The 23430-nt window shown below is 39.5% G+C and overlaps 1 protein-coding gene across 1 annotated transcript in view; it reads left to right on the top strand.

The window, feature by feature from the left end:
• The window catches only part of diaph2 (diaphanous-related formin 2), a 341446-nt gene that overhangs the window by 78159 nt on the left and 239857 nt on the right, over positions 1-23430 (top strand). Inside the window, 3 exon segments of the mRNA XM_034137301.1 lie at positions 6707-6846; positions 22600-22674; positions 22776-22845. Of these exon segments, the coding sequence (XP_033993192.1) occupies positions 6707-6846; positions 22600-22674; positions 22776-22845 (285 nt within the window).

Below are 23430 nucleotides of genomic sequence, written 5' to 3'. Positions count from 1 at the left end.
GTGTAGTTTCAGCTTCACTTTGTCAGGAAGTAGAGTTTAGTTTTTTTTATTTTAACCTCACTTAACTGATCGAGACTGCTGTACCTCAAGGGTCATGCAAGTGTCTCTCCTTAGCGGAATGTTCTATCATTGTGAATATCTTCCAGTTACTTTTTGAAACCCTGATGATAGTACGTTGTTGGTCAACTTTCAGTGGGATTAAAGCCAGGAGAGTTTGCTGACGTTGCCTGTTGGCCTGCCCTCCCCCTTGTCCATATCTGGGGCACAGCCAGAAGCACGGACATGGTGTGTGTGTGTGTGTGTGTCTGTGTGTGTGTGTGTCCGTGTGTGTGTCCGTGTGTGTGTCCGTGTGCCAGTGTCCAAAGCATGAACTGTCTGCTGTGGGTCAGCCAAAGTTCTGAGAGGAAGGTGAACACATTCACCCTTGTTGTTTGTCACGTAGGTGTCAAAGTGGAAGTTTCACAAACAAGTTAACCTTGAAACGGCTTCTACTTGACTTTGGCAGGATTTAAGTAGCAGGAAGTTTCAAACAAAAGTGCTACATACTGTATGTTTCATCATTATTATTACTTGCCAAACAGTTGCCATGTAATACAATGTAGTTAGGAATTTGTTGTCAAACGACTAAGGTAACCACATTGATTTATTTTGTCATTTCAAGACTTTCTCTTGCATTATGAAAAAACATACAATTCATAACAACATACCCAAGACAATTGTATTATTTGTGATGCAAATTTAGTCAAAGATAACATGTATTCAATCTAGCTTTTCAGATGTAGTTCTTGTTGATAGGGCTTAAAAATGCATTTATTTGTCTTTGTCCATTATTGTTATTGAATGTGTTGATGTGTAAAGACATGTAACACTTCTCAGTAAGAACAGAATAATCATTTATTTATCACCACAGGACAATACATACTGTTTAAAAGTCTAAAACAGATTTATAAGTACATGGCCTGGCTTTAATAAAAAAAATATTCCCATATAAATTCTAGTTCTGAATAAATAAAGCTCATATTATATAACCCCATATTTATATGTGACCCTTTAGTGTATTTATGCACACACACACACACACACACACACACACACACACACACACACACACACACACACACACACACACACACACACACACACACACACACACACACACACACACACACACACACACGTAGCATATCCCTGCTGGTAATTGAGTCACCTTTACAAATTATTGTGGGAATGCTTGTGTTTGAAATAAAAATAGGAATATAAACATATCCCCATGTTTTTGTAGTTGCTTTTGTCACTGGGTGTTCTTCCTCTGGTCTTTTGGGATCCACACACACAAACACACCGACCATGATGCCTTGGCCACCACTGCCCAGTATTATTTCCAAAGTGAACCCTGCGGTGTTATTTTCATGCTGTTTCCAGCCTATTACCTTATTGTTTCCTTTTGTTTTCTTCGCAGTTTGCCTCTCTGTTGTTGTGTGCCTGTCTTGTCTGACACACAATGTAATGCCACCACCCTGATTATGAAGAGAATGTTGTAGGCCTAATTGTGTCCGTGTTATCAGCAACGTGTTGTGCAGACATGAGGGAACAAAGAGGTTTGTAGATTCAGTTTTCTGGCCCCACCAGGCATAAGATAACGGAATAAACTAAATACAAAAAGAAGAAAAATGCACACAGTGCTTACAGATGTACACATATTTTTTTGGCTGTCACCCAGAGTTCAAACAATTCTCAGTGGACAGACGGATAGGAAAACAGAATTGGGAAAATAAAGAGGAGTAAAGGGACTGAATTAGAAAGGAAGGGGTGAAATGCTTGGCCACATGGTCTGTTGGGAAATCCCCCACTGAGCTGGGAGCCCTGCACCCTGCTGGCTAGATGAAATGTCTTATCAGCCTGCAGCAGGACTCTGTCCTTTAAGTAGGGCTAGGGAAAACTCATTGTCCAGCCAACCAGCATCTCAACTGATCCGTGTTGCTTTTGACCTTAACCACCACTGCCACCAACACATGGCAACTTTTAGATTGTGTTAAATGTAAGATTTCTCATTTTTATAACATATCTTACGTGTGGGTCTGTGTGTGGCTTTGTGCACTGCAAACCCTATTTCTCTACACAGGTGTGTTGACAGCGCTGTTCATGGGTCATGTTTGCATCATAGGGGATAGGGTAAGACGTGTGGCAGTTGGATCTACCTGACTGTCTTTTAGCAATTCTTGCAGTATCTCTCCTCTCAACTAATCTACCAACCACTAATGAGCAGGAAATTAAGTTGTAACGTGGCTATCATACAGCATGATATGCACTAATTGCTCAGATTGTATCTATATTATTTTTTTACAAAGAACAGTAGGGTGCTCTAGTAATTTTCATTAATTACACACAAAGAAAGAATAATTAGATTCTTCATTATTTATTTCATTATTTTTTGTCAGGCATTTTTTAAATGTGAGATGGGAGCCGGGGGTGCGTGTCTCAATATGTCTGGTTATATTACCTCTCAAGAACAGGGTTGTGGATATTATGTGAAACATTTTAATGCACTTGGGTTTCCTAAAACTGCCCTTCAATGCCCAATCTTTGCCTAACACACCCAAAAATGTGTTCTTGCCTATCACTCTTTCCTCTTATGCAGTTTTTTTCTGCTGGTCCAACCTGCGAGGTGTTAACCTTCATTTGTCCTTAGTCACATTGAATTTTAGGAAAGGTTGAATGAGTTAAAGCAAACCCTCTCTCACTCAAACACATTCTTTACAAAACAGTTTTATTCAGAGTCTCAAGTTCAAATAACCAGTAAATAGACAGAGTTGTTTCTTTCTACAGTCTTGGTTAATACATTTCTGCTTCTCCTTAAAATAAGGCTTCAGAATAAACACGCTGCAACATCCGTGCCCTTGTTTAAATAGCATTTAGTGCTGCAATGAGTCACAACATTGAATTAGTACAGTGGGGTCAGGGTTGTTTGGCGATTTTGCTTTAAAGAAACCAAATACATTCAGACACAAAGCTTTTAATGACTTTTATACAAGGCATCTAAAGAAATCATTGTACCATGTTAATCTCAAACTGAGATGAATTACAGAGACACGAGAGATGTTCTCCTGTTCTTGCTTCGCTTTATAATTGCATTTCTTGATCACGCCGACAAGAGAATTGTCTAAACATTGTTCAGAAAATTGCAAATACAGTATGCATATGTCTGAGAGACAGAGAGAGGTAGCAGGGCGGACTGAACGAAAGAAGCAATCAACTATCTCCCAGCTACGGCTTCCAGGCCAGACACATTGCCGCCATGTGGTTTTTCCAGTAAGCTGACAAAGAAGCTGAATAATGTATCTATCAGTCGGCCCGAGTGTACCGAGAACTGGGCACTGAGGAAGCTGCCAGCTTGTTATAGGCTCATTACAGGTGAAGATGACATGTGGAGGTGCAGCCGCCTTGGCATTGTCTCCCTGCCCTGCCCTCGATAGAAAGCACAGCACTCTGTCACTCCCCATGGCATAGAGAAAGGCAGACAGAGGTGATAGAGGAGGAGGGAATGAGCCTCAATGCTCCCCTAACCCCCCAAAATGAAATTGACAGGCTTGCTGAAGTAATTGCTCCCAGCACTATTTTCTTTGGCAGGAAATACTGTTATCGACAAATAGGGGATTCAATAAGCGGCAGGAGATGAGGCTCTAGGCCGTGGTCAAATGGCTGTGTCTGTCCTCTACTGTTGAGGTTGTCTCTTGGTTCTCTATCTCTCCACCCTGCTCTTCCTCCTCCATACTCTTTCTCTTTGTGTCCAAACCCTACTTTCTCCCTCAAACTACTTCTGCTTCTCTCACTTGTTATGTCTAACTGCTTCATCACACACCTCCCCTCACAACATCTCTTTCCCTCATCCCTCCATCTTCCCTTGGTGCTTTTCTCTGGGGCCTCTTTTCTGACAATTTTCTTCTGTTGACCATTTTTGTGAGCCTGAAGGGGGGGAAACTCTATTACACAGTAGCCAGCAGGTAATGCCCACCTCCCTCTAATCCTCAGATTGTTTCTCTACTGCCGGTGTGGTGGTGTAATGTTGATATTATCCCAAAAGGATTCCATTGATTTGGGCTATGGTCATGAAAAAGCAGTTTATGGTCAGTGTCTTTGGTTTCCAGAGGTCAGAGCATGCGGTGAAACCAGAGCCATAGCTTTTCTGGACATATTGCAATGCCTGCTGGGAACTGCTTGGAAGTAAGAAGATAAATACAAAGTGGGCAATGTGTTTTTCCTCTCACTATGCTCTGTATTATTGAGGAAGTGACAAACTGAAAATGCAGCCATATACAAATATAGAGTTGCAGTGATTTACAATTATTCTTTTACTGTTTATTCTCTTGCTGTTTGTGGTCAAATATATGTTATTGAGACCCTAATACCCTGCCTAAAGTGCATGCATTTATAGTTGACCAATTACTGGTGTCTACATGCTCAATGTTGCAAGCTGTCCTTGACAAAGCTGCTGAGAACATTTTATTAAGCTTTCCAACCAAGTCAAGCCTCTGCTAAATGTCAGGCCATTGGTCTTCAGACTTGAATGAAACCCACCACTGACATAACAAACTAACCGTAACGTGGAGCAGTCTACCTTCACACTGAATACTGGAATAACCAGCACAACTGCCACCAAGAAACTGAATTTGGCGAACATTCCTCTCAGAGAAGTGCTCAGACATCAGCAGAATGTTCTGAAAGCACTGCCTTGCCAGGTCTTTTGTGCACTGTCAATAGTCCGTTTCTGAAAAAAAGCGGTGCCTCTCAGGAATTAAAAGCGCTATGCAGTTTTCCATCACCGTCTTACCTTGAAAACTCATAAGCCCAGACAGTTCACCCTGGGGTTTGCTATGTGTCTTCAGTGTCTGTCTTTCTTTCTGCAGACTAATTGAGCCTTCACACAGTTGAAATGTGGTCTTTACAATTTTCATTATTTTCATGGTCAATTGTAAAGACATGTGAAAATGGTGTTGGTCAGCATTTTGCAAGAAAGCGTCCGGTTGTAATAGTTGAAAAATATAGATGTAATGAGAAGGATTCTTACCTCTCCCTATGGTCTAATAACTACCTTCAGCCAGGTTAGAAAAGCTTAGACAGACACTCCTCAACATTCACCAAACGGTGCTTGAGAAAAAGATGAATGGCATAAGTGTACGTATCGATCAAGATGAGAAGGGTAGAGAAAAGACAAGAATCAGACAACATTGATTCATTGCAACATTTAGCTATAGTTGTAAGCAAAACAATTGTGTGAAAGCATACTGTCTAACCTTGTTGGTAGTGTTAGTATCACAATAGCAGAACAGACACAATGTATAAAAACCATGCCACTAATAATAATAATAGAAAACTGCAATGTTGGTTCATCTTTGTACACCAAGAAGAACAGTGACATGGTTTATCTGTTTTATTTCAGTTTGATGTGCCTTACAAAAAGCCCTTCTCATTAAGACAATAAGGTCGGCTGTTTGCTTTTTCATTTTCACTGTCAATAATAAACAAGACGTAGAAGATAGCAGATTGATGATCTTACGGCAGCCTTTAAGAAAACACTACTTGACATTTTTGAACCAATCAAACTCTAAGATCAGTTAAAACCTACACAACACATGGTTATTGGTATTTCGCTGTAGACTCCCTCTGCTTTGTTCAACCGAAAAATATGGTTCTTTCATGTTGACTGTGCATTGCAGGAGAGCAGCAGGCCTCTCTTTTCTCCAGATAAGTGAGCTAGCTTATTACTTCCCAAACTGCCTATTAGCACAGCTCACTTTGTGGGGAACCAGCAGTCCAGGGATGATCACAGTGAAAATGATTTTGTCTAGCAGTCTGGTTCGGCTTAACTTGTGATGTTGTTTTGCAGAGAGAGTTTCCTCATTTTGTTTTGTACGGCCCCTATACAAAGCCCCCATCGAAAATGTAGCTCATTTTGACACAAACTAAAAAATACCAATTTAACTCATATTTGTCGGAGTAGAGATAATTAAGTTGAATTAATCAATTTGCATGGAAAGGTTTTTGTCATTTGTTTTCCTGCATGAAAAGAAAGTCAGGCCATATATTCAATCATTCTGCTACTTTGGAATCAAGCTGCAGCTAAATGTAATTCACGGTGTTGTCTGCAGTGTGTGCTGGGTGAGTGAGTTTGTAAATGTATGTTTCCCTGCTGGGGTGTAAGTGTGTGTATTGCTGCCAATAGGTAGTCTCATTGTGTAAGCATCAGTGTAGCAACATGTCCCTAGAGGCTTCTGTGGAGACTATACACAAGAATCCATTTATTTCAAGCAGGAGCTGCCGCTGTGCTTGGCTCTCTCTGTGAATAGTCCATCATTGCAATATTGGCTGATTGAGAAAAAACTGAAGTTGGCCAACACATCACTAGATGCTCACTTGTCCTTTTACCAAAACACAGACATTTTTGCCAGCTACAGTATTATCACTAGCATTGTGAGAATCCAAAAAGACGTCAAAACGCGTCTCAACAACTAACCCTACTGAGAACACCAGACACTCACTAACATCAAGTCCTCGTCATGTTGTTGTTGAGTATGTGGTTGTCATCAAATCATGCATGGATGTCCTTTGTGTACACGTTTGTATTTGATTACAATGTTTGTATTAGATCGACCTACCGAGGAAATATAGTGTATGTTTGTAATCTAAACTTTTGATATTTGGTTTTCAGGGTGGACTTAGGAACAGCAGGCATGAGAGTACACTTTCCTCCCAAGAATATGTCCACGAGCTGCGCTCTGGCATCACAGAAGAAAAGCTGCTCATCTGCCTGGAGTCGCTCAGAGTGTCTCTCACAAGTAACCCTGTCAGGTTAGTAACTCAACAATTTCACACACTGCAAAACTAGCCTTTGCCTGGGAATGTTGGGAGTGATTTTTTCACGGGCTACGGACTAAACCCACCTTGTGTCTCTGATCGAGAAGTCTGATGACTAAAATCTTTCATCCGGTTCCATCAAGATCTAAGAAAGTGTACAATAGGAATATGGCTTAAAACTGGAGAAAAAGAACATTAATGGCGGCTTCTGGCAGACACCAACGATGCTGACGCACGCACTTAGGTGATACGCCGCCATCACAGAAGACCAAATGAAAACCCTGACGCACAGAATGATCATTTCTTGTGTGTTTGGTAGAGTGCAGCACAGTGACGAAGCTCAGTGGCTAAGTGCAAGGACAAGCTGTAAGCAAAGTAATTACTAATGCTATTTATATTTGTTTCTGTTGAGCAGTATTTGTATATCAGCAACCACAACTTCATCAGTGGAATGAACACTTCTCTAAAAAAAAGATTCTATACAAATGTAACTTTGTAACCTTCATGAAAGTAGGATGAATTGCAATATTGTGTAGGTGTACCTTGGCAACTTAAGGTATACGTACCTGGGATGTCTTTAGGATGAATATACTCCTTATTTTTTACTCTTGAAATTACATCATCATACTTTTTTCCTTTGTCTATTTATTTACATAAACTATGTATTTTTCAAGCAATACTCATCCAAATGTTAATCACGTCACTCGACATTAAGCAAGGGAGGTGTCTGCTGGAAATGATTAAATAATAATTGGATGTATGTAAAGGCCTCTCATTGGACTGTTAGTTAGAAAAGACAAATACAGAACATCAAGTTTTGAAACCAAGCGTACAATCATGGAGAAGGAAAATGGCCAGTTGTTTGGAACCAAACTATTGTTTAAATTATTGTTGTATTCGGCTCTGTCCTGCTCAGCCTTGATTGGCTGTAGAATCATTCATTACCAGATTTCAATGGTTTTATAAACCTCGTCTCTAATTTCTGACCAAATTCTCTGACTTCTCTCTTTAAATGGGATCTCCAATTTTAATTTGGCCCCACTAGTGCAGCAGAACCCTTAGTGACAGCAGATCCTTTACATTATTTACCAGCTCACTGTTGAGGAGATGTTTCCTAATGTGAATCAATGAATGGTGCATATTAAACAGTCACTGGATAAGTGGAATTCTTTTTTATGTTCACCTTGGGTACAGAGATAGACTCACCAGCATGCCCCCAGAAGAGCTTTTATTTAATCTGTTTGCTAATACCAGCATTACTGCTGCATCTCTGCATTATATATAGAGTTATAGAGTTTCCTACAAACCACTCAAGACACCCATTCATATGAGGGTAAAGCTGACCTTTTTCAATGCTCTTCTTCCTGAGCAAACTAAGGACCAACAGGATGCACATGTAATGTTTAATTACAAAATATACAAATGTATTCAGTCAGATAACAATGTTATAGCTAGTGAACCACACCATGCTTAGTATAAATGCATATTTTCAAGGTTCAAGGTTCAAGGCTTTTATTCGTCATAGTCAACAGTGCAACACAATAAAAACAGAAAAAATAGTAATATGTTGTATAGTTTACTGAATAGCTAAGTGATTATCCCTGGAGTGATCACAGAGCTGTGAAGCCGGTCTCCAGCGAGCTGTGGGGAGTCAAGTCAGCCTCTGCACTCAGAAAGGCCAACTGGTGCCGAGGGGATGTAAGTGAGGCCAGGCTCGCACTGTGTGTGTTTTCAAATGGCTGATCCTCTGGCCAGCATGTAAAGGACCAGTGCTTCATGGACGTGTCGCCTCCTACGGATGGTCAGGTCCATGCAGGGAAGAAGCCACCTTATGGGTGTGTGCGGCGACGAGGAAAAGTGTGAATGTAGACTAACACAGGTGTTCTGCTCATCTTTTCACCCTTCATTATTTCTCTCCTGGGTGAAAGGACTGATTGTTTTCTTGAAGCATGGATAAGGTTACTCATAATGAATATGAATGCACTTAATTGTCATGGATCACAACACACAGGAAATCCACATTTGGTTTACTGACTCCACTATGTTAATGTGACCTTTGTCCGCCATGTTATCATAAACAGAAAATAACCATGAAGTAGATAGCAGTGCAGTGCATTCATGCATATTTTAATTTACAACTTTTTAAAATGAACCCCTGGTCAGCTTTTGAATAATTATATTTTGGAGTCTTAATTTTTGTATTTGACCCGAGTTAATGAGCAATTCATCGGTAAAAGCTGACTACTAATAAGCCTGTACAAAATGTAAGATATACTGGTAGTTTGTGCATTATATCCCTACCATTTATTTGTGTCTTTCTGGTGTTTCCTATAGCATTAAGCAGGATTTCACATTACAGAGAACAAACTTAAATTCCAAAAGCAATGCTGGTGTTTGGCCAAGAAACTATCGGTTTGTCAAAGGTTAAAAGGTCAGCCAAAGCAAGTCTGCATTTTTACCCATTTAAGCACTGGAACAGTACGAAACGGACGGTTATTCTCAGTAACAATCATTAATGGTCCTAAACTGTTTTTGATAAATACATATATTAATAAATACATTTTTCGACCCAGATATTTCATCCATCACGTCAACATGCAATGAAGAAGTACTGCATGAGAGCTAAAGCTAAGCAGGAAATTATTGAATTTACATTTGTAAAAAATAACTTTCTTCCCTTCCCTTCAAGTGAAATGTATCATTGTAATTAGTTAAAACACTGCTTTGTCACAAGTGGGCCATTGATCAGACACAAATAGTATTTTTCTTATGGCTCACATCATGCAGACATTTTTAAATAATAGTGTCATTTGGATACATTTGAGCTAAATATAGCCCTGATCCATTAATACATGGTGAGCATATTTATCTTCATTCTATTTCAATCATATAAAGCTGGCCTGTGTTAAGACAATGGAGACATTTTCAACAATGATTTGATAATTACATAAAAAAATACTTTGTTTCGGAAACCATAATCTTCATTCTATACACTGAAATGAAAGTCTCCCCATCAAAGTGTTGTTGTTCACGCTCAGTTACTGCTTACCATTGCTTTTTGTTTTTCCTCTGATGTTTGGGCAGCTTGCTAATTTGCTCCCAGAGGCCTGTGTTTGTCTAATAGTTTAATTGGCTGTGCTGTGCACCTGTTTGGCAGCGCAGGTGGCCATGGGGCCATTGTGCTGAGGGCCTTATCTCCAGGCACTTTCACACAGGTGTGTGGCATGCAGCCTTTGCAGATCCACCCACAGATGGCATTGCCTGGAGCATCGGCTGCTGACTCTGTTTCCACTCTCTTCTCCTCAGCTGCCATGTTTTCCACTTCTCTATCTGTCAGAATTTACCCGCCAATTATTTATCCCCTACTTCATTCTTCCCATTTTAATTTTGTCATTTGGATACTTTCTTCTTAATTTAGAAGTGTCAGATTGACAAGCCACTTTTCATTAATTTCTTAATCCTCTAACATGAAGTGAGATGCCAACTTAGAGAAAATTACTCCCCCCTAAAATTTCTCATTTAGGGCGAGATAAATCCTGCGGTTTTTCTCTGCAGCATTTTTTTTCACAATTTGTGTTCTCAGTCTCGCATTATTAGAAAGCACATTATATATTCTCAATAGGCAAAAACATATACATTTTGATATAACTGAGGCAGAAATAGTGCTACTTATTTTGTACCATGTAAGTTGAAATGTTGTCTTTGCATGACAGGGCATACATTACTTTTAAACTTAATTTGCTGAATTCAGTCAGGAGCAGTGGGGTTAAAGCTCACTTCCTCTGATCTAACTCAGCTGTTCTTCCATCAATCGACTTTCCAATATAAAAATAGCAGAGTAGTTATAGTGGTTTTGGGCAGCAGAGCACACAGCCATGGTCCCAGCTTTTCAGTTCCCTATGTTTAGCCCAAAGGCATTACACTATGGCTCCGTCAAATCCCGACAGTGACTTCCATATTAGATCTGCTAGCTCTCAGATCCCTAAGACATATTTAAGCAAAATTGAACTGGGCTCCATACTTTTCATTATGTGGAATCTTCACGGTACAAGTCAGACATTGACTCGGGGGCATTTTCTTGTGGGGTCTTTATGGAGGCGGGAGACATTTGCTGACACCAGAGTTTCTCTCTGTTTCTGAATACTCAAGGTGTGGGTTGTTGTGATGATCTTGCTGCTCTGCCACACAGGATGTCTCTGAGTGAATCAGTCCCACCAGCTTTTCTCACTTGAATGCTTGTAGCTGAGCACTGAGGGTTGCATGGAACACTAGTAATGTTTTCTTACGAGCTTCGAAGTTACTATGCCTGCTAACATAAAGCTGCGTGCCCTATTGACTGTGTGTCCTAATGCACAGCTTGATAAAGCATTGAGCAACATACTGACAAACACCAACGTTTCTGCCAAGTACAGTGGTAGTGCTCCCTGTATAATTGTTAAGCGAAGCCCTTCAAAGCATTTCCTAATCTCATAGTCATTGTATATTATAGTTAAATACCGTCAAATATACCCTTATATGACCCCAACGATAATTTCTAGATAATCAAACAACTTGCAAATACTGAGTTGCCAGCTGGAAGGTGGAAATATTTGACAGTACTTGATTATCATTACATTTTATGTCTCTGGCACAAACTGATACGATTTAAAACCAAAACAATTAAAAGGTGTCAAAAAAGACACTCCCTTGGCACAAATTGCTTTTTTATTAGTAGCACTAAACTCTACACTTATATACCCGACTCTTCCTCATTTGGCCTCTTCTGTCCACAGTATAAACAACAGCACTTATCACTAGCAGCAAATGCCATCATCATTCCTCCCCAAACAAATGACTTTGACACAAATACATTTTGAAAGTATTCAAATTCGTATTATTATGACTTATGTCTGCCATGCTCAATTTCACCACGACACAGACTGTATGAGTGTTAGCTGCTGCAGTAGAGGGCATTCATTTTGAACCCTTGTGGTGATTGGCTGCGTGTAATACCGTACAAATATAAATTATTTTCTAGATAGGTAAAAAAGAAGGATCAGGTGCATGTATTGTGTGACTGAAGACGTTTTTTTATACTTGGTATCAGGTTATTTAGGTCCATAACTTACTGATACTGAGCACCCTGTCCCAGCCCTAGGACATAGGTACAGTAGACATCTATGAGCTCACTCTGTCTGACTTTCTTCACCGAGATGAATAACTGTTTCAAGTCTGTCATTTTTGATGTGGAAATAGCTCTCTATATCAGTGAATCATCCATAATTGATCCTCTGTATTCACTTTGTTATCCTGGATAGCGCTTTTGTAAGCTCAATCAGACTCCATGTCAATTTGAAATGTAATGTAGCATTACAATTCTGATGTGCCTTGTGGAGTTCAAGGCACACCGCCTTTGACACTTCAGGATCAAGCCCCATTTCTTCCCAACCCATCACTTTTAGAGTAATGGAAAAATAGCAATTTGACTTCCTAACATTAAGATCGAGATTTAACATCCTCCAGGAAGGTTTGAGGAAGGAAGGAGGATAGACACAAGAGATCCAAAAACCTAACCTGTATAGACCATAAAATACGTTGTGGATGTTATACACACAGCGAAGACGTAAGTGGGAGTGGAAGCTTTCCGGTGGGGTAATTTTCTTCGCACCAGTCTGTGAGACTCTACTCCCTGGACTCCTATTGTTATTACAAACCACTCTCAGCCTCCAGGCCTCATACACATTTGCTCTTTCACTTGTCGAGGAGAAACTTGACAGGAACGCTGTGGAAATGACATAATAATTTAACTGAGGTCTTGCAGGCAAAGGTATCTTTAGCCCTCCACACTTTCAAAAGTAACAGAAATATTTCACTCATTAAAGAATCCTCACTCCTTTGTTTTTTACGTCTCACAATGGTACCATCATTCTCGTTTTATAGCATTCAAGGAGATTTATTTGACTGTTAAATTTGGCACAAATGTTATGACACTGGCTTCAACAGACGTGATGAGCAGTCAGAAATGAGCATGTTAACTAGTTTTTACCCTTGCAGCTGACTTCAGAGATGACGTTCGCCCTTCTTCCTCAAAGGCAGTTAAAATGATTTTGGAGACATTAATGTCCTCAGTGCCTGGGTATATTTTAAGAGTGATGTGTATTTCATTTTATGACACCATCTGCTAACCTCCAAGATAACCATATCTCTAACTGCCCCAACGTGATACATACATAATTCAGGAATATCTGTTTCTAAATGTGGCCTTGGATTTTATCGTAGAGGATAAGATGTCTTCGGACGCAGAACATTTGTAAATTAATTTCAGTTTTAACATGCATCCAAACAGTACAACTTGACAACATCTCTTGTATACATGCTATTATATCATATCGGCACATTTCTATTTTTATTTTTCTGTTTTGTATTTGGTACATAATCCCAACCAGAAATGAGCGGAAAGTCTGTCCAATCTGCTCTAAATGATCAGAGTCACTCATTATTGTCCCGACTTTTATTCCTCCGCATAAAAGCATTTATACACGTTTGTAACCTAAGGCCATCATGGCTGCTCCAGGATTTAGGAGTGCTACAGAGCTGTCCTAGGGTTTTTCCCATTAGATATCAGATAATAGCACACAGATACGTGCTTGTTCTGAAACATTTACTCTGATACTTTGCAAATCGTTTATACATCTACTGTATAAGGTGACAGCAACAAAAGATTAAACAAAATGGCTACTTTATGGCTTTGAAAGTAGACACTGTTCTTTCAAATGAATGGTTGTCAATGCATTGAATGACTGGAAACATCGCATCAAACTGGTTGATTCTTCTCCTGATGTTCTACAACAAGTACACTTTTAATAACATGTGACATTAATTGGTCTAATCAACCTGCAATCTGACAGCTTTTGTACTGCTTTCTGTCTTCTGTCACCTCGCAGTACAGCCTGCTGTGTAGGAATCCTTGCTGTCGTTCGGGGAATAATTCAAAGTGTTTTGCACTCCACGGGGGGTTATTTCCTTTGTGACTGGGGAACATGGTGTTCTGTCAGCTTTCTGCACTCACTAGTTGATTTAATTCCGATTGAGACTTACTATCCCCAGAATCGCACCCCTTTCGGGCAAATTCTGCACATTCGGCGCACACACACACACAGTATAAGCATCAGTCTTTGTTAAAAGAACCACATTTTGGATTCACGCTGTGACTCAAACACCATCAGAAGTGCAAAGTGTTCCTTTTGAGTACCGCACTGCTCGTGTTCCTGCCCTCGCTTGGCTACACCAGCAATCACAATCTTGAGGTGCTGACATCAGGACTTCTCCTCAGACTAAAGCTCCTGTTGTTACCATGACCAGATCCTTTGCAGGGGCTTTTTTCTTTGATATTATTATGAAGCATCAGTTAAAGAGAAATCACTTTCTTTAATTGTTTATCTGTTGACTAAAATGAAAAGTATGTGTGTTTTGGGCCTTCCAGCCATGACATTTTCTCTTCTGTCTTGCATTATATTTAAGATCTGTGCAAGCCAGCAGGAGATAGAGACCTGAGATAATACCATGACGGCTCAGTGGAGTGACATAGCACCTGTCACTTGGAAAAAGAGAGTGCATGTACCTTGAGTTACACGTGAACAATATCAGCTGCTCGTTGTTCTTCTTCAAGGACAGCACAGGTCAATGATTTTGGATTTGTGTATGTGTAACCTTGGATATTCCACTTCCGTTGGCAATCTATTAAATATTTAACTGACTTTTGTGTGAGGTGAAGGATTATATTAGTGAGGGTCAAAACACAACAGAGGAAACTGTGGGTTGTATATTTCCATCAAATCTGTAAATGAAGTTTTGTTTGTTGATGCTGACAGGTGTTGTTTTGCAGCCTGGATTTTCTTCACGCAGTTCCATAGATAAGCTGGGGAATTAATTCCTCTGTATTTGTATGATATAGTATTAGGCCCCGGCTCCACGAGGACGGAAACTGGATGAATCCGCATATTTCTCATGCGTATAGCCCTCTAAGCTCCACGACGCCGTAAGGGAAACGTAGAAACAGACCCCGCAAACGACAACGGGTCCAAAGGTGGATAGATCTGGGAACTGATCGCTCTGGGGGGTCCAACGGGGCCGTGGAGTCGCCTATACGGTCATTCGTTTTCATAGCCCCGCCTCTCCCTGCCTCTCCCCCGCGGGGTTGCTATCGTGCTCCAGTCGCTACTGACCATGCTACAGTTCTTTGTGCAACATCTACAGGAGCTCCTCCTTGAATTCAGATTATTTATCTTTATCTCGATATGGACATAAACGCGAGTGAAGTCTAATCTGACAGGACGGAGACACGCAGCTCCTGCCGCTGTGATGCAGCGGGAGCAAAACACACAGTTCAAGTCAGATCATCACCCTTAGCTATTTTAATTACCTCTCAAACTACCTAAACTAGTTATAAATATGTTCATTTTTACTGTCGGGTCACTCATTACAGGATCAGCTGCTGCATGAGACAGACACTGACGCTGTGAGAAGAGAGGAAAAAGAGACAGGCTCTGTGTATTTGATGATTATATATCATTATATCGTCGTTATTCATTTGTTTTAAAGCTCAATAAATAACAATGAAGACCTTTGACCGGCACTTTTATAATTTTGTCCGGAAGATTTAAACTTTAACACACGCTGACCGGCGAAAAACTCTGCCCGGTTCTGTCGGCCCCCACCGCGAAGAATACACAGAAGTGCAGCCATGACAACCATTCTTCTTCGCTGCTTTTGTGGAGGAAGTTGCTGCTTTTGTGGAGGAAGTTACAGCGCCACGTACAGGTTCGGCATATGTACTGCAGCTTTTCCAGCGTTTGGATGTAAACGGAGCCGTCTCGTGGAGCTTGACACAATCCGGTGTATATTGCGTGGGGACGGAAGGTTTTTTGCGGTTGCATTTGCGTTACTCCGATGCGTTTTGCCGTATTTGTCCTCGTGGAGCCGGGGCCTCAGTATAGTACTGTATATAAAACGATGATAGCTTGAGCAAATATATAGGACAGTCCTCCATACTATTTTAGATTTTATAATAGCATTATTTATATGAGAAAACAATGTCATTCTGTTCGTTTATCAGTCCATTTGTCCAGCAGCGACTAACTGGTCATACACTTAGGTTTACTAATGCTATATGTTAATGGGAACGGTTTGCACACAAGCTATTGGTAACATAAAGCTCCAAGCAATAACAGCACATTTTTCGGGCAACCAAAAATGCCTCTGACATCATCACAACAATGTTTTGTCTAGCCTGTTTTACCACCTCACTTTTCTGATTCCTTCGGTGCTCCTGAGATTAAAAGAACATATATATTTGTCTTAGGGGAAAATAGTTTAAAATGCCGCAACATTTCTTTCCAAAATTCGATCAGACTTAATAATAATAATAATAATAATAACAATACTAATATTAATAACTCTAAAGGACAAATTAGACATATTAGAAATAAGGCAAAATAAAGTTGTTGCTCTTTGTAACCATTTTGTCAAACATATTCCTTTTTGAGGAAACTACAGAATATCTGCCATCTGATATGCCCTTTAAATTATAGATATTTCAGAAGGCTATTAAATTGATCAAAGTATAATGTAGCTCCATGTTTGGCATGGTAAATCACTAAGCAGACACTGTTGGTGCTTGGTTTCCCAGCTATAATGTTCAGAGCTCTTGGTTTCATAGAGCTTTGTGCTTCAATTGGAATACTGTAGCACTGAATAGGTCGGTACTGCCACAGAGGGACAGTTGCATGGCTTTGCCTGTAATACAATATCAAAGATATTGCACTTGCACCAAAGCCTTAAATAACAAAGCTCCACACCTAGTCATGATAAAATAATAACACTGGTATATTGACCGGAAACCATGTGCGCACAAGCCATCTACACACGAGACCAGCGATCAGTCAAACAAGTTGTGGGGGTCTGCTTCTGAAGCTGTTGAGTCACTTTCTGATGACATGCTTTAATCTTTTCATCACTTACAATGCCTAATACTCGACAAACACTCTACACGGTTCTCTGCTGTTGTTGCTATAGTATTATGTCCTTACATCTAGCAATATACAGCAATGTAGACACTGTAAATCTTGTAAAATTGCACTGACCTCACTATGAAAAAATAAACACTTCCAGCTGCTATGTTTTAACAATGTAAGGCTGAAACAATGTTGAAGTCCCGACACTCTGAGCTACTTGTCTTCCCTTGAACAAGAGAAGGTGACACAGCCTGGTGAGAACCACTTTGTCCACACTGTCAACATGTGCTTATATGACACTAAGATACAATATTATAGAAATCAACTAAATAATGTCATATCATTATAATATTCTTTACTTAAACACTTTCACCTTAATAATATTCTATGTACTAAAGGACTTATTTCCCTTATGATTTTGAAAAACTTGTCAATTCATTTATCAACAGTATAAACAACTTTAGCAGTGAGAAAGTTGCTGCTGATTCCGAAAACTGCTGCTCTATTACTCACTAAGAAAAGGAGGTGGATCACATCACTTAGTGTTGAGGTCTTGGCAAGGCACTTGAAAACCATTGGTAGGGCCACAATAATGGTTTGGGGCCAAATATGTTTCAGATGTTTTGCTACGTTATGAACTACTCATGTCTTTAATGGCGGGTTTGATTTTGTCACCGCATCCAAAACTAAACATGGAGAAGCAGCATTTAGTTGTCATGCACCATACTTGGAGACACTAACACCCAAACAACTGTAAGTCTTCTGCTACTCTCAGTTCTTTAAAACAAGGACTGAAGGTTCTTCAGTTTTTTGCTGCCTTTTATTCAATCAAATTATACGTTTTTTTACACGGCCCTGTACAATATGTACTTTATAACTGTCTTATTTGATCCTTTTCTTAAAATGTTCTTTTTCCATGGCTCTTTAATCTAATTTGGATGTTTGTTTTGCACTTTGTCAGGATGTTTTGATGTTTTGGATAAAGCATTTTGAATAGCCTTGTAGCTGAAAAGCGCCATATAAATAAAAATGGATTGACTACATGTAGAGCGACAGAAGTGCTACTGCGGGTTATTTTGTTCGAACCCTTTCTCTGCTTTCAGTGGAGAACCTTGAAGTACAATTTGAAGAGAACTATGTCAAGACTGTCTGAATGATGTTGTGAGCAGGTGATTGATTGAATGTCATATTTGTATTCAAAGCAGCAGCAAAGGCTTACTTGTGGTAAGCTTGGAAATAATGTATACAATAATAAGATAAATATAGTGCACACATGCCAGAAAACGTGTGCATTTTTTTTCATAGCGGCTCAGTCCACCTCCCAGCAGGATGGCCATCTGTGGTGTTTCCAGTGGAGTTTACTTTTTCTGGCTTGCCTCAATCATTTCTCCCTTTGTGTGACTGTTTGGGTTTCCCTGTGATGGATTGGTGACCGATCCGGGGCGTAGCCTGTCTCTAATGAAATGCATGATGGGATAGTCCCCGCTGACCCTTAACAGCACAAACTGTTTAAAAAACAGACGCATAGATGAATATCACAAACATATAACTACATTTTGTTATGGTAGCATGTCAGGAAATCAGTACCATCTTTTTGGGGAATATTTGTACTGTTTTTGAGCTAAAAGCAAATGCACAACATAACTCTGTGGCTGAAATGTTTCTAGTAAACATTTAGTTTATACCTTAACACTTGATTTAGGGATTTTAAATGCCTACATTTCTTAGCCATTTTAGTAACTAGAACCTCATTCTGCCTAGCAAGTAGGAAGAAACACAAAATATAAAATTGCTTCCCTGAGACTGACCATGAATTTTTTATTTTGCCTCCGGTATATACATGATTGCAAAAAGTAACACAATTTGGTGGCACTTAACTAGAGGATTATAGCCATCAATATTAGATGAAGAAGTTCTCCCTCAAGTTAATGAAATCCTTGGATGCATGCCCGTATTCGGAGGGGAGACTGATAAGGAACGGATCATTCAGGGAGGCGTGTGGTGCAGTGGGTTGTGCGTTGGTGTTCGGATCAGGGGGTCAAACCCCACTGCAGTCAGCATGTCGTTGTGTCCCTGGGCAAGACACTTCACCCCAAATTGCTCCTCTGGGGATTGCCCACAGTATTGCGTACGTAAGTCGCTTTGGATAAAAGCGTCTAACAAGTGACATGTAATGTAATTCAACTTCCTTCCTTAACAGTTGAATTACTATATTGATATTTGAATGGCCCAGAGATACAAATACGTTATGTTTCACCTAACAACGCTTCAGCCACTGTACGTTCTCTGTTCTACTTCCTAAGCCACACTGTTAATCAGATTACAATACTCATAGGCAGGGGTGCCGTAAGGGGGTGAAAAGTTAGGACGATTCTAAGGGCCCGTGACTGACAGAGGCCCAAACCATTTTAGAACATTAAGAAAAACATGTTTAAGTAACCAATTTGATTATCTTTTCATGGGGCCCAAAATCCCTGGCGGTGCCCCTGCTCATAGGTGAAACTGTAAGCTTGTTTACTTTATTGATTCTCATCATATGTTGGGATACATTATTTTTATGAAATAGAGGTATACAAAGACTGGTAGGCAAGCTGCCTGTTAACCGGAGTGGTAACATTATTAACACTTGTATCTATTTGTATTGTTGTTTGTGTTATTAGTTGTAATAGTATGTTGTCCATAGAGGCAGTTCCTCCGATGAAGAGAGAAAGGGCATTGCGTAGCCTCGGGGAAAACACTGCAGAAGCACCATCTCTCATTTTCTTTGTGGTAACTTGGGGGACATTTAGAAGGCAAGCTGCTGAAGACCTTAGGGGATACGTGAGGGGACAGGAAATGATCGACAGTATGGGATGTAGGGAGGAGTGGAACCATTTATTGCCTTAAAAACCTTGAAGGAGGACTGCATTATGTTGCAACCTGCAGCAAGGTATACATTCTTGAGGAAAAAAAGTTTCAGTGCAGACAATCCAATTCCCTCCTTTCTTTTATGTCCGTTCTGTTTGAGTCCAACAACAATAGAGAGAAGGTAAACATTTCAGACAAACATCTGTTACATAAGACTGTTTTCATTAGTGTAACTTCTTACACTAATTGACTTGTTTGATAGTTGAAATAAAACTTTCTCACTAATGTTTTACTACTACGTTTGTTCCCAATGTGTCAAAGTCAAAGTCAACTTTATTGAGAGATCAAAATATCGTTTCCCATAATCCCGAATACAAACATACAAATATATAAAAATATGTATATACCTATATATACACAATCAATAGACACATTTATACATATGCACACATTAAGACATACATACAAGCACAACAATCAATATATACAAATTAACAGTCACTTCAAAGTGTGTGTTTGTATAAGATTGATCCTCATCCAATTTCATTTGAATGTCAACACATTTACTGTAACCTGTGTATACTCCAAAGCTCCAGGGGTGCAACAAATCATGTTCACTACATTCTGTGGCATAACTCATTGTAAAGCTGAAAAATGGGTTGCAACATTAACATCATCTCAAACAATTAGCTCTGTGAAAAGTGTAGAAAGGGAGTCGTTAGGTTGGATCGATGCTGTTAAACAAATGTTTATCATTTACTGTTGACCATAGTGAAGTCACATTTTGGCTGGCTCTGACTGCTGGGATAGGGTTTCAGTCTTTCTGACTGTTGGTCACAGTCGCTTAATGGATGGGATGGGTTCCCTGACTGCTCGTTGTGTGACAGCATGTGTATGTATGAACGCTCATTTCCAAACATACCAGATGTCCAGTTTCTCTTTATGTCCTCCAGTGCCTCCTTCTGCTCCGTCAGGGTCATCATGAGGATCATCATGAAGACATTCATATCCCTGCATTTTATAAAGTTCTTAAGTAAAGTTTTATGGAGATAAGGATTTACTTGTAGAACTTCATTTACTGTAAGAGTGTCAATTATTGTGTTTTACACCAAACATGATTTGATAATGAATGGTTTTAAGAATGCTATTTGATTGAATGTATGCTTAGGATTAACGCAAAAATAACACATTTAAATAATAACTAATGTCTATTTCTTGAAGTATGGTGAGTGGGAGCCAGTATTCTCAATCCAACCAGATGTTATATCCCTAGTGAGATCACAGTGGGGAAATAATCCTTTCCACTCAAATATTCTCCTTAAAGATAGTGAACATTTAGGAATGATTTGATATTAATAGATATGTAGGAATATTATTATTTATGGGTCCGTCTCACTTGATGTAAAATGTATCAATTTAATTTATATAATGGCCGAAATATATTTAAAATATAAAAACATTCAGCAAGCAGCAAGCAGTATACCCACATTATTTGATGTAAAATATAAAAAGCATAGCACAACATAGAAATTAAGTCTAACCTCCACTTGTCCTTGCTGCAGAGAACAAAGCTCTTTATTTCCTTAGCTGCTGTTCTCACACCCCGCGTTGAGGTCACACATTATTTCCAGAGTCTCACGATGCAGTTTCACCGTGTAATAAACACAATGTTTCTTTACTTTTGTCCTTACCATTTCCTGTTGTAAGTAAGTAAGCAGAAGCCGTGGATTTACTGCATTTGGCTCCCTCTAAATCTTTTCTTTTCTCTCTGTTGTCTAACTTTCTTATTTACTTTTACCACCTCTGTCTCACAAATATAACAGCTTATTATTCTGAACTGAACTGAGACAGTTTGTTCTTTCTTCTTTTATGGACTTAAATACAATCTAAGCATAGGGAGGGACACATTCACCACTCATTGTAAACAGACATTTATAAATTGCAATATAATGTTGTTTTTATTAAGGAAACAGATCATTATTATACACTACACTAAGTATCAATAACTTATACATTTCCTCTGCTTGTCTGGTAATGTGATTTGAGTAATGGTAGGTGGAGGGGTTGTAGCCTGTCACAGATCAAAGGAATACCTCACCTCAGCTTTCCCAGTCGCCACAGGCTTAATGCTTCTCATTCGTAACCGAGGGTCTCCTCTGACTCACCAAGTCAATAAAAGAGATTTTAATACTTAAACCATTATTATTTCAAATCATTGTCAAAAAGGCGGGATGAATCACTGACTTATGCCCTATTGATGCCAGGAGATTGGTCCATGCATTCTGCGTTATTGACACTTAAGGGCCTGAAAACAAGTAATGCTAATGACATAATCTAGCTATCGCCCCCCCCCCCCTCTCTCCAGCCTGTCTGTCCTCCTGCCTCAGACAAACGGGCTCATCTGTACTGGATCATTTGCCGTCTCTTGATACGCTGCGGTTTATAGCCAATTATTTCTCTCGATCCATTATCGATTACAGTGTTATCTTTCTTGCATTGCTTAATCTTTTGGCGCAGGAACACAGCGGCTCGCAGGGGGGCCGGGAAACAAACTGCTTAGCGATGAGAACACTAGTTTAGATGGATGGTTGTTCATTTGCTTGTAGATGGGAACAGTTTAAATACAAACTCATTCAGACTTTATTCAGTATTCGAGAGGGTAGGATGTTTTTTATTTGCAGCTCCCTGTATTAGGAATTTGAAACAACAGCAGTCAATTTATCCAAATAAGTGCTAAACCTTTGCTATTAGTATGGATGAATGAAGTCCTCTGAGGTTAACGCACTATTGTTTGTGTTTGCTTTGTCCTGTAGTTCAACATGGCTGACAATAAACCGGAAGGACAATTACTATTTTGACTGAATATTGTGTAACTGACTTTTTGTGCATCTCTCCGTCTTCTTTCTAGTTGGGTTAATAATTTCGGTCATGAGGGTCTTGGTCTTCTACTGGAAGCGCTGGAGAAGCTGCTGGATAAGAAACAGTAAGTGATCTCTTATTACATCCCAATATCTGTCATTTTTTAAGCGACAGGTTCTGATGCGATCAATAATCACAATATCCTTTTTCATTTTTGTTTTTCAGGCAAGAAAATATTGATAAACGGAACCAACATAAGCTTATCCAATGCTTGAAGGCTTTTATGAACAACAAGGTTTGTAAGAGTCAACAAAGATTATCTACACACAATGTTACCTCATTATACATGCATGATTCAATGGTATTGCTTGGATGCAGTCCTAAATGTCCTGCTAATTTCAATTCACTATTTAAAGTGTAAAGGCAATGTCTAATATGTAATACCAGTGTGTAAAAATCATGCTATAATAAAAAAAAAAACTGAAACTCTGACAAGCGTTGGTGTCAAACCAAAGGGAAGCAGATTTTACTATTTCAAGCACACAGTCTCAGATCTTTTAATTATCTTTTTTTGGGAAGGCCTGGCTCATTTCTCAAAAGTGGCACACATTTCAAGGATAAATGAAGTATTGATATTGCTTCTCGTGGAGCTAATCCCCACACGTGGTCTGCTCTGCCCATTCCTTCAGTGGTGGGGAGACTAAAAGGTACAGGAGACTATAAGTATTTGTCCCTATAGTCCTGTCCTGAATTTAATTAATTCATCATCCTCTCCATGTTCTCCCATGGCCTCGTTGTCCCTCCTTAAAAGAAAATTAAGGCTAACTATATCTAACGTACATTAGAGCTTCTTTCTATAATTCATTTTTTACCTGAAGTG

The sequence above is a fragment of the Trematomus bernacchii genome, unplaced genomic scaffold (genome assembly GCF_902827165.1).
Source record: "Trematomus bernacchii unplaced genomic scaffold, fTreBer1.1, whole genome shotgun sequence".
Lineage (NCBI taxonomy): Eukaryota > Metazoa > Chordata > Actinopteri > Perciformes > Nototheniidae > Trematomus > Trematomus bernacchii.
Note: the sequence above shows the minus strand (reverse complement) of the source record. Positions and strands in the feature narration are given on the sequence as shown.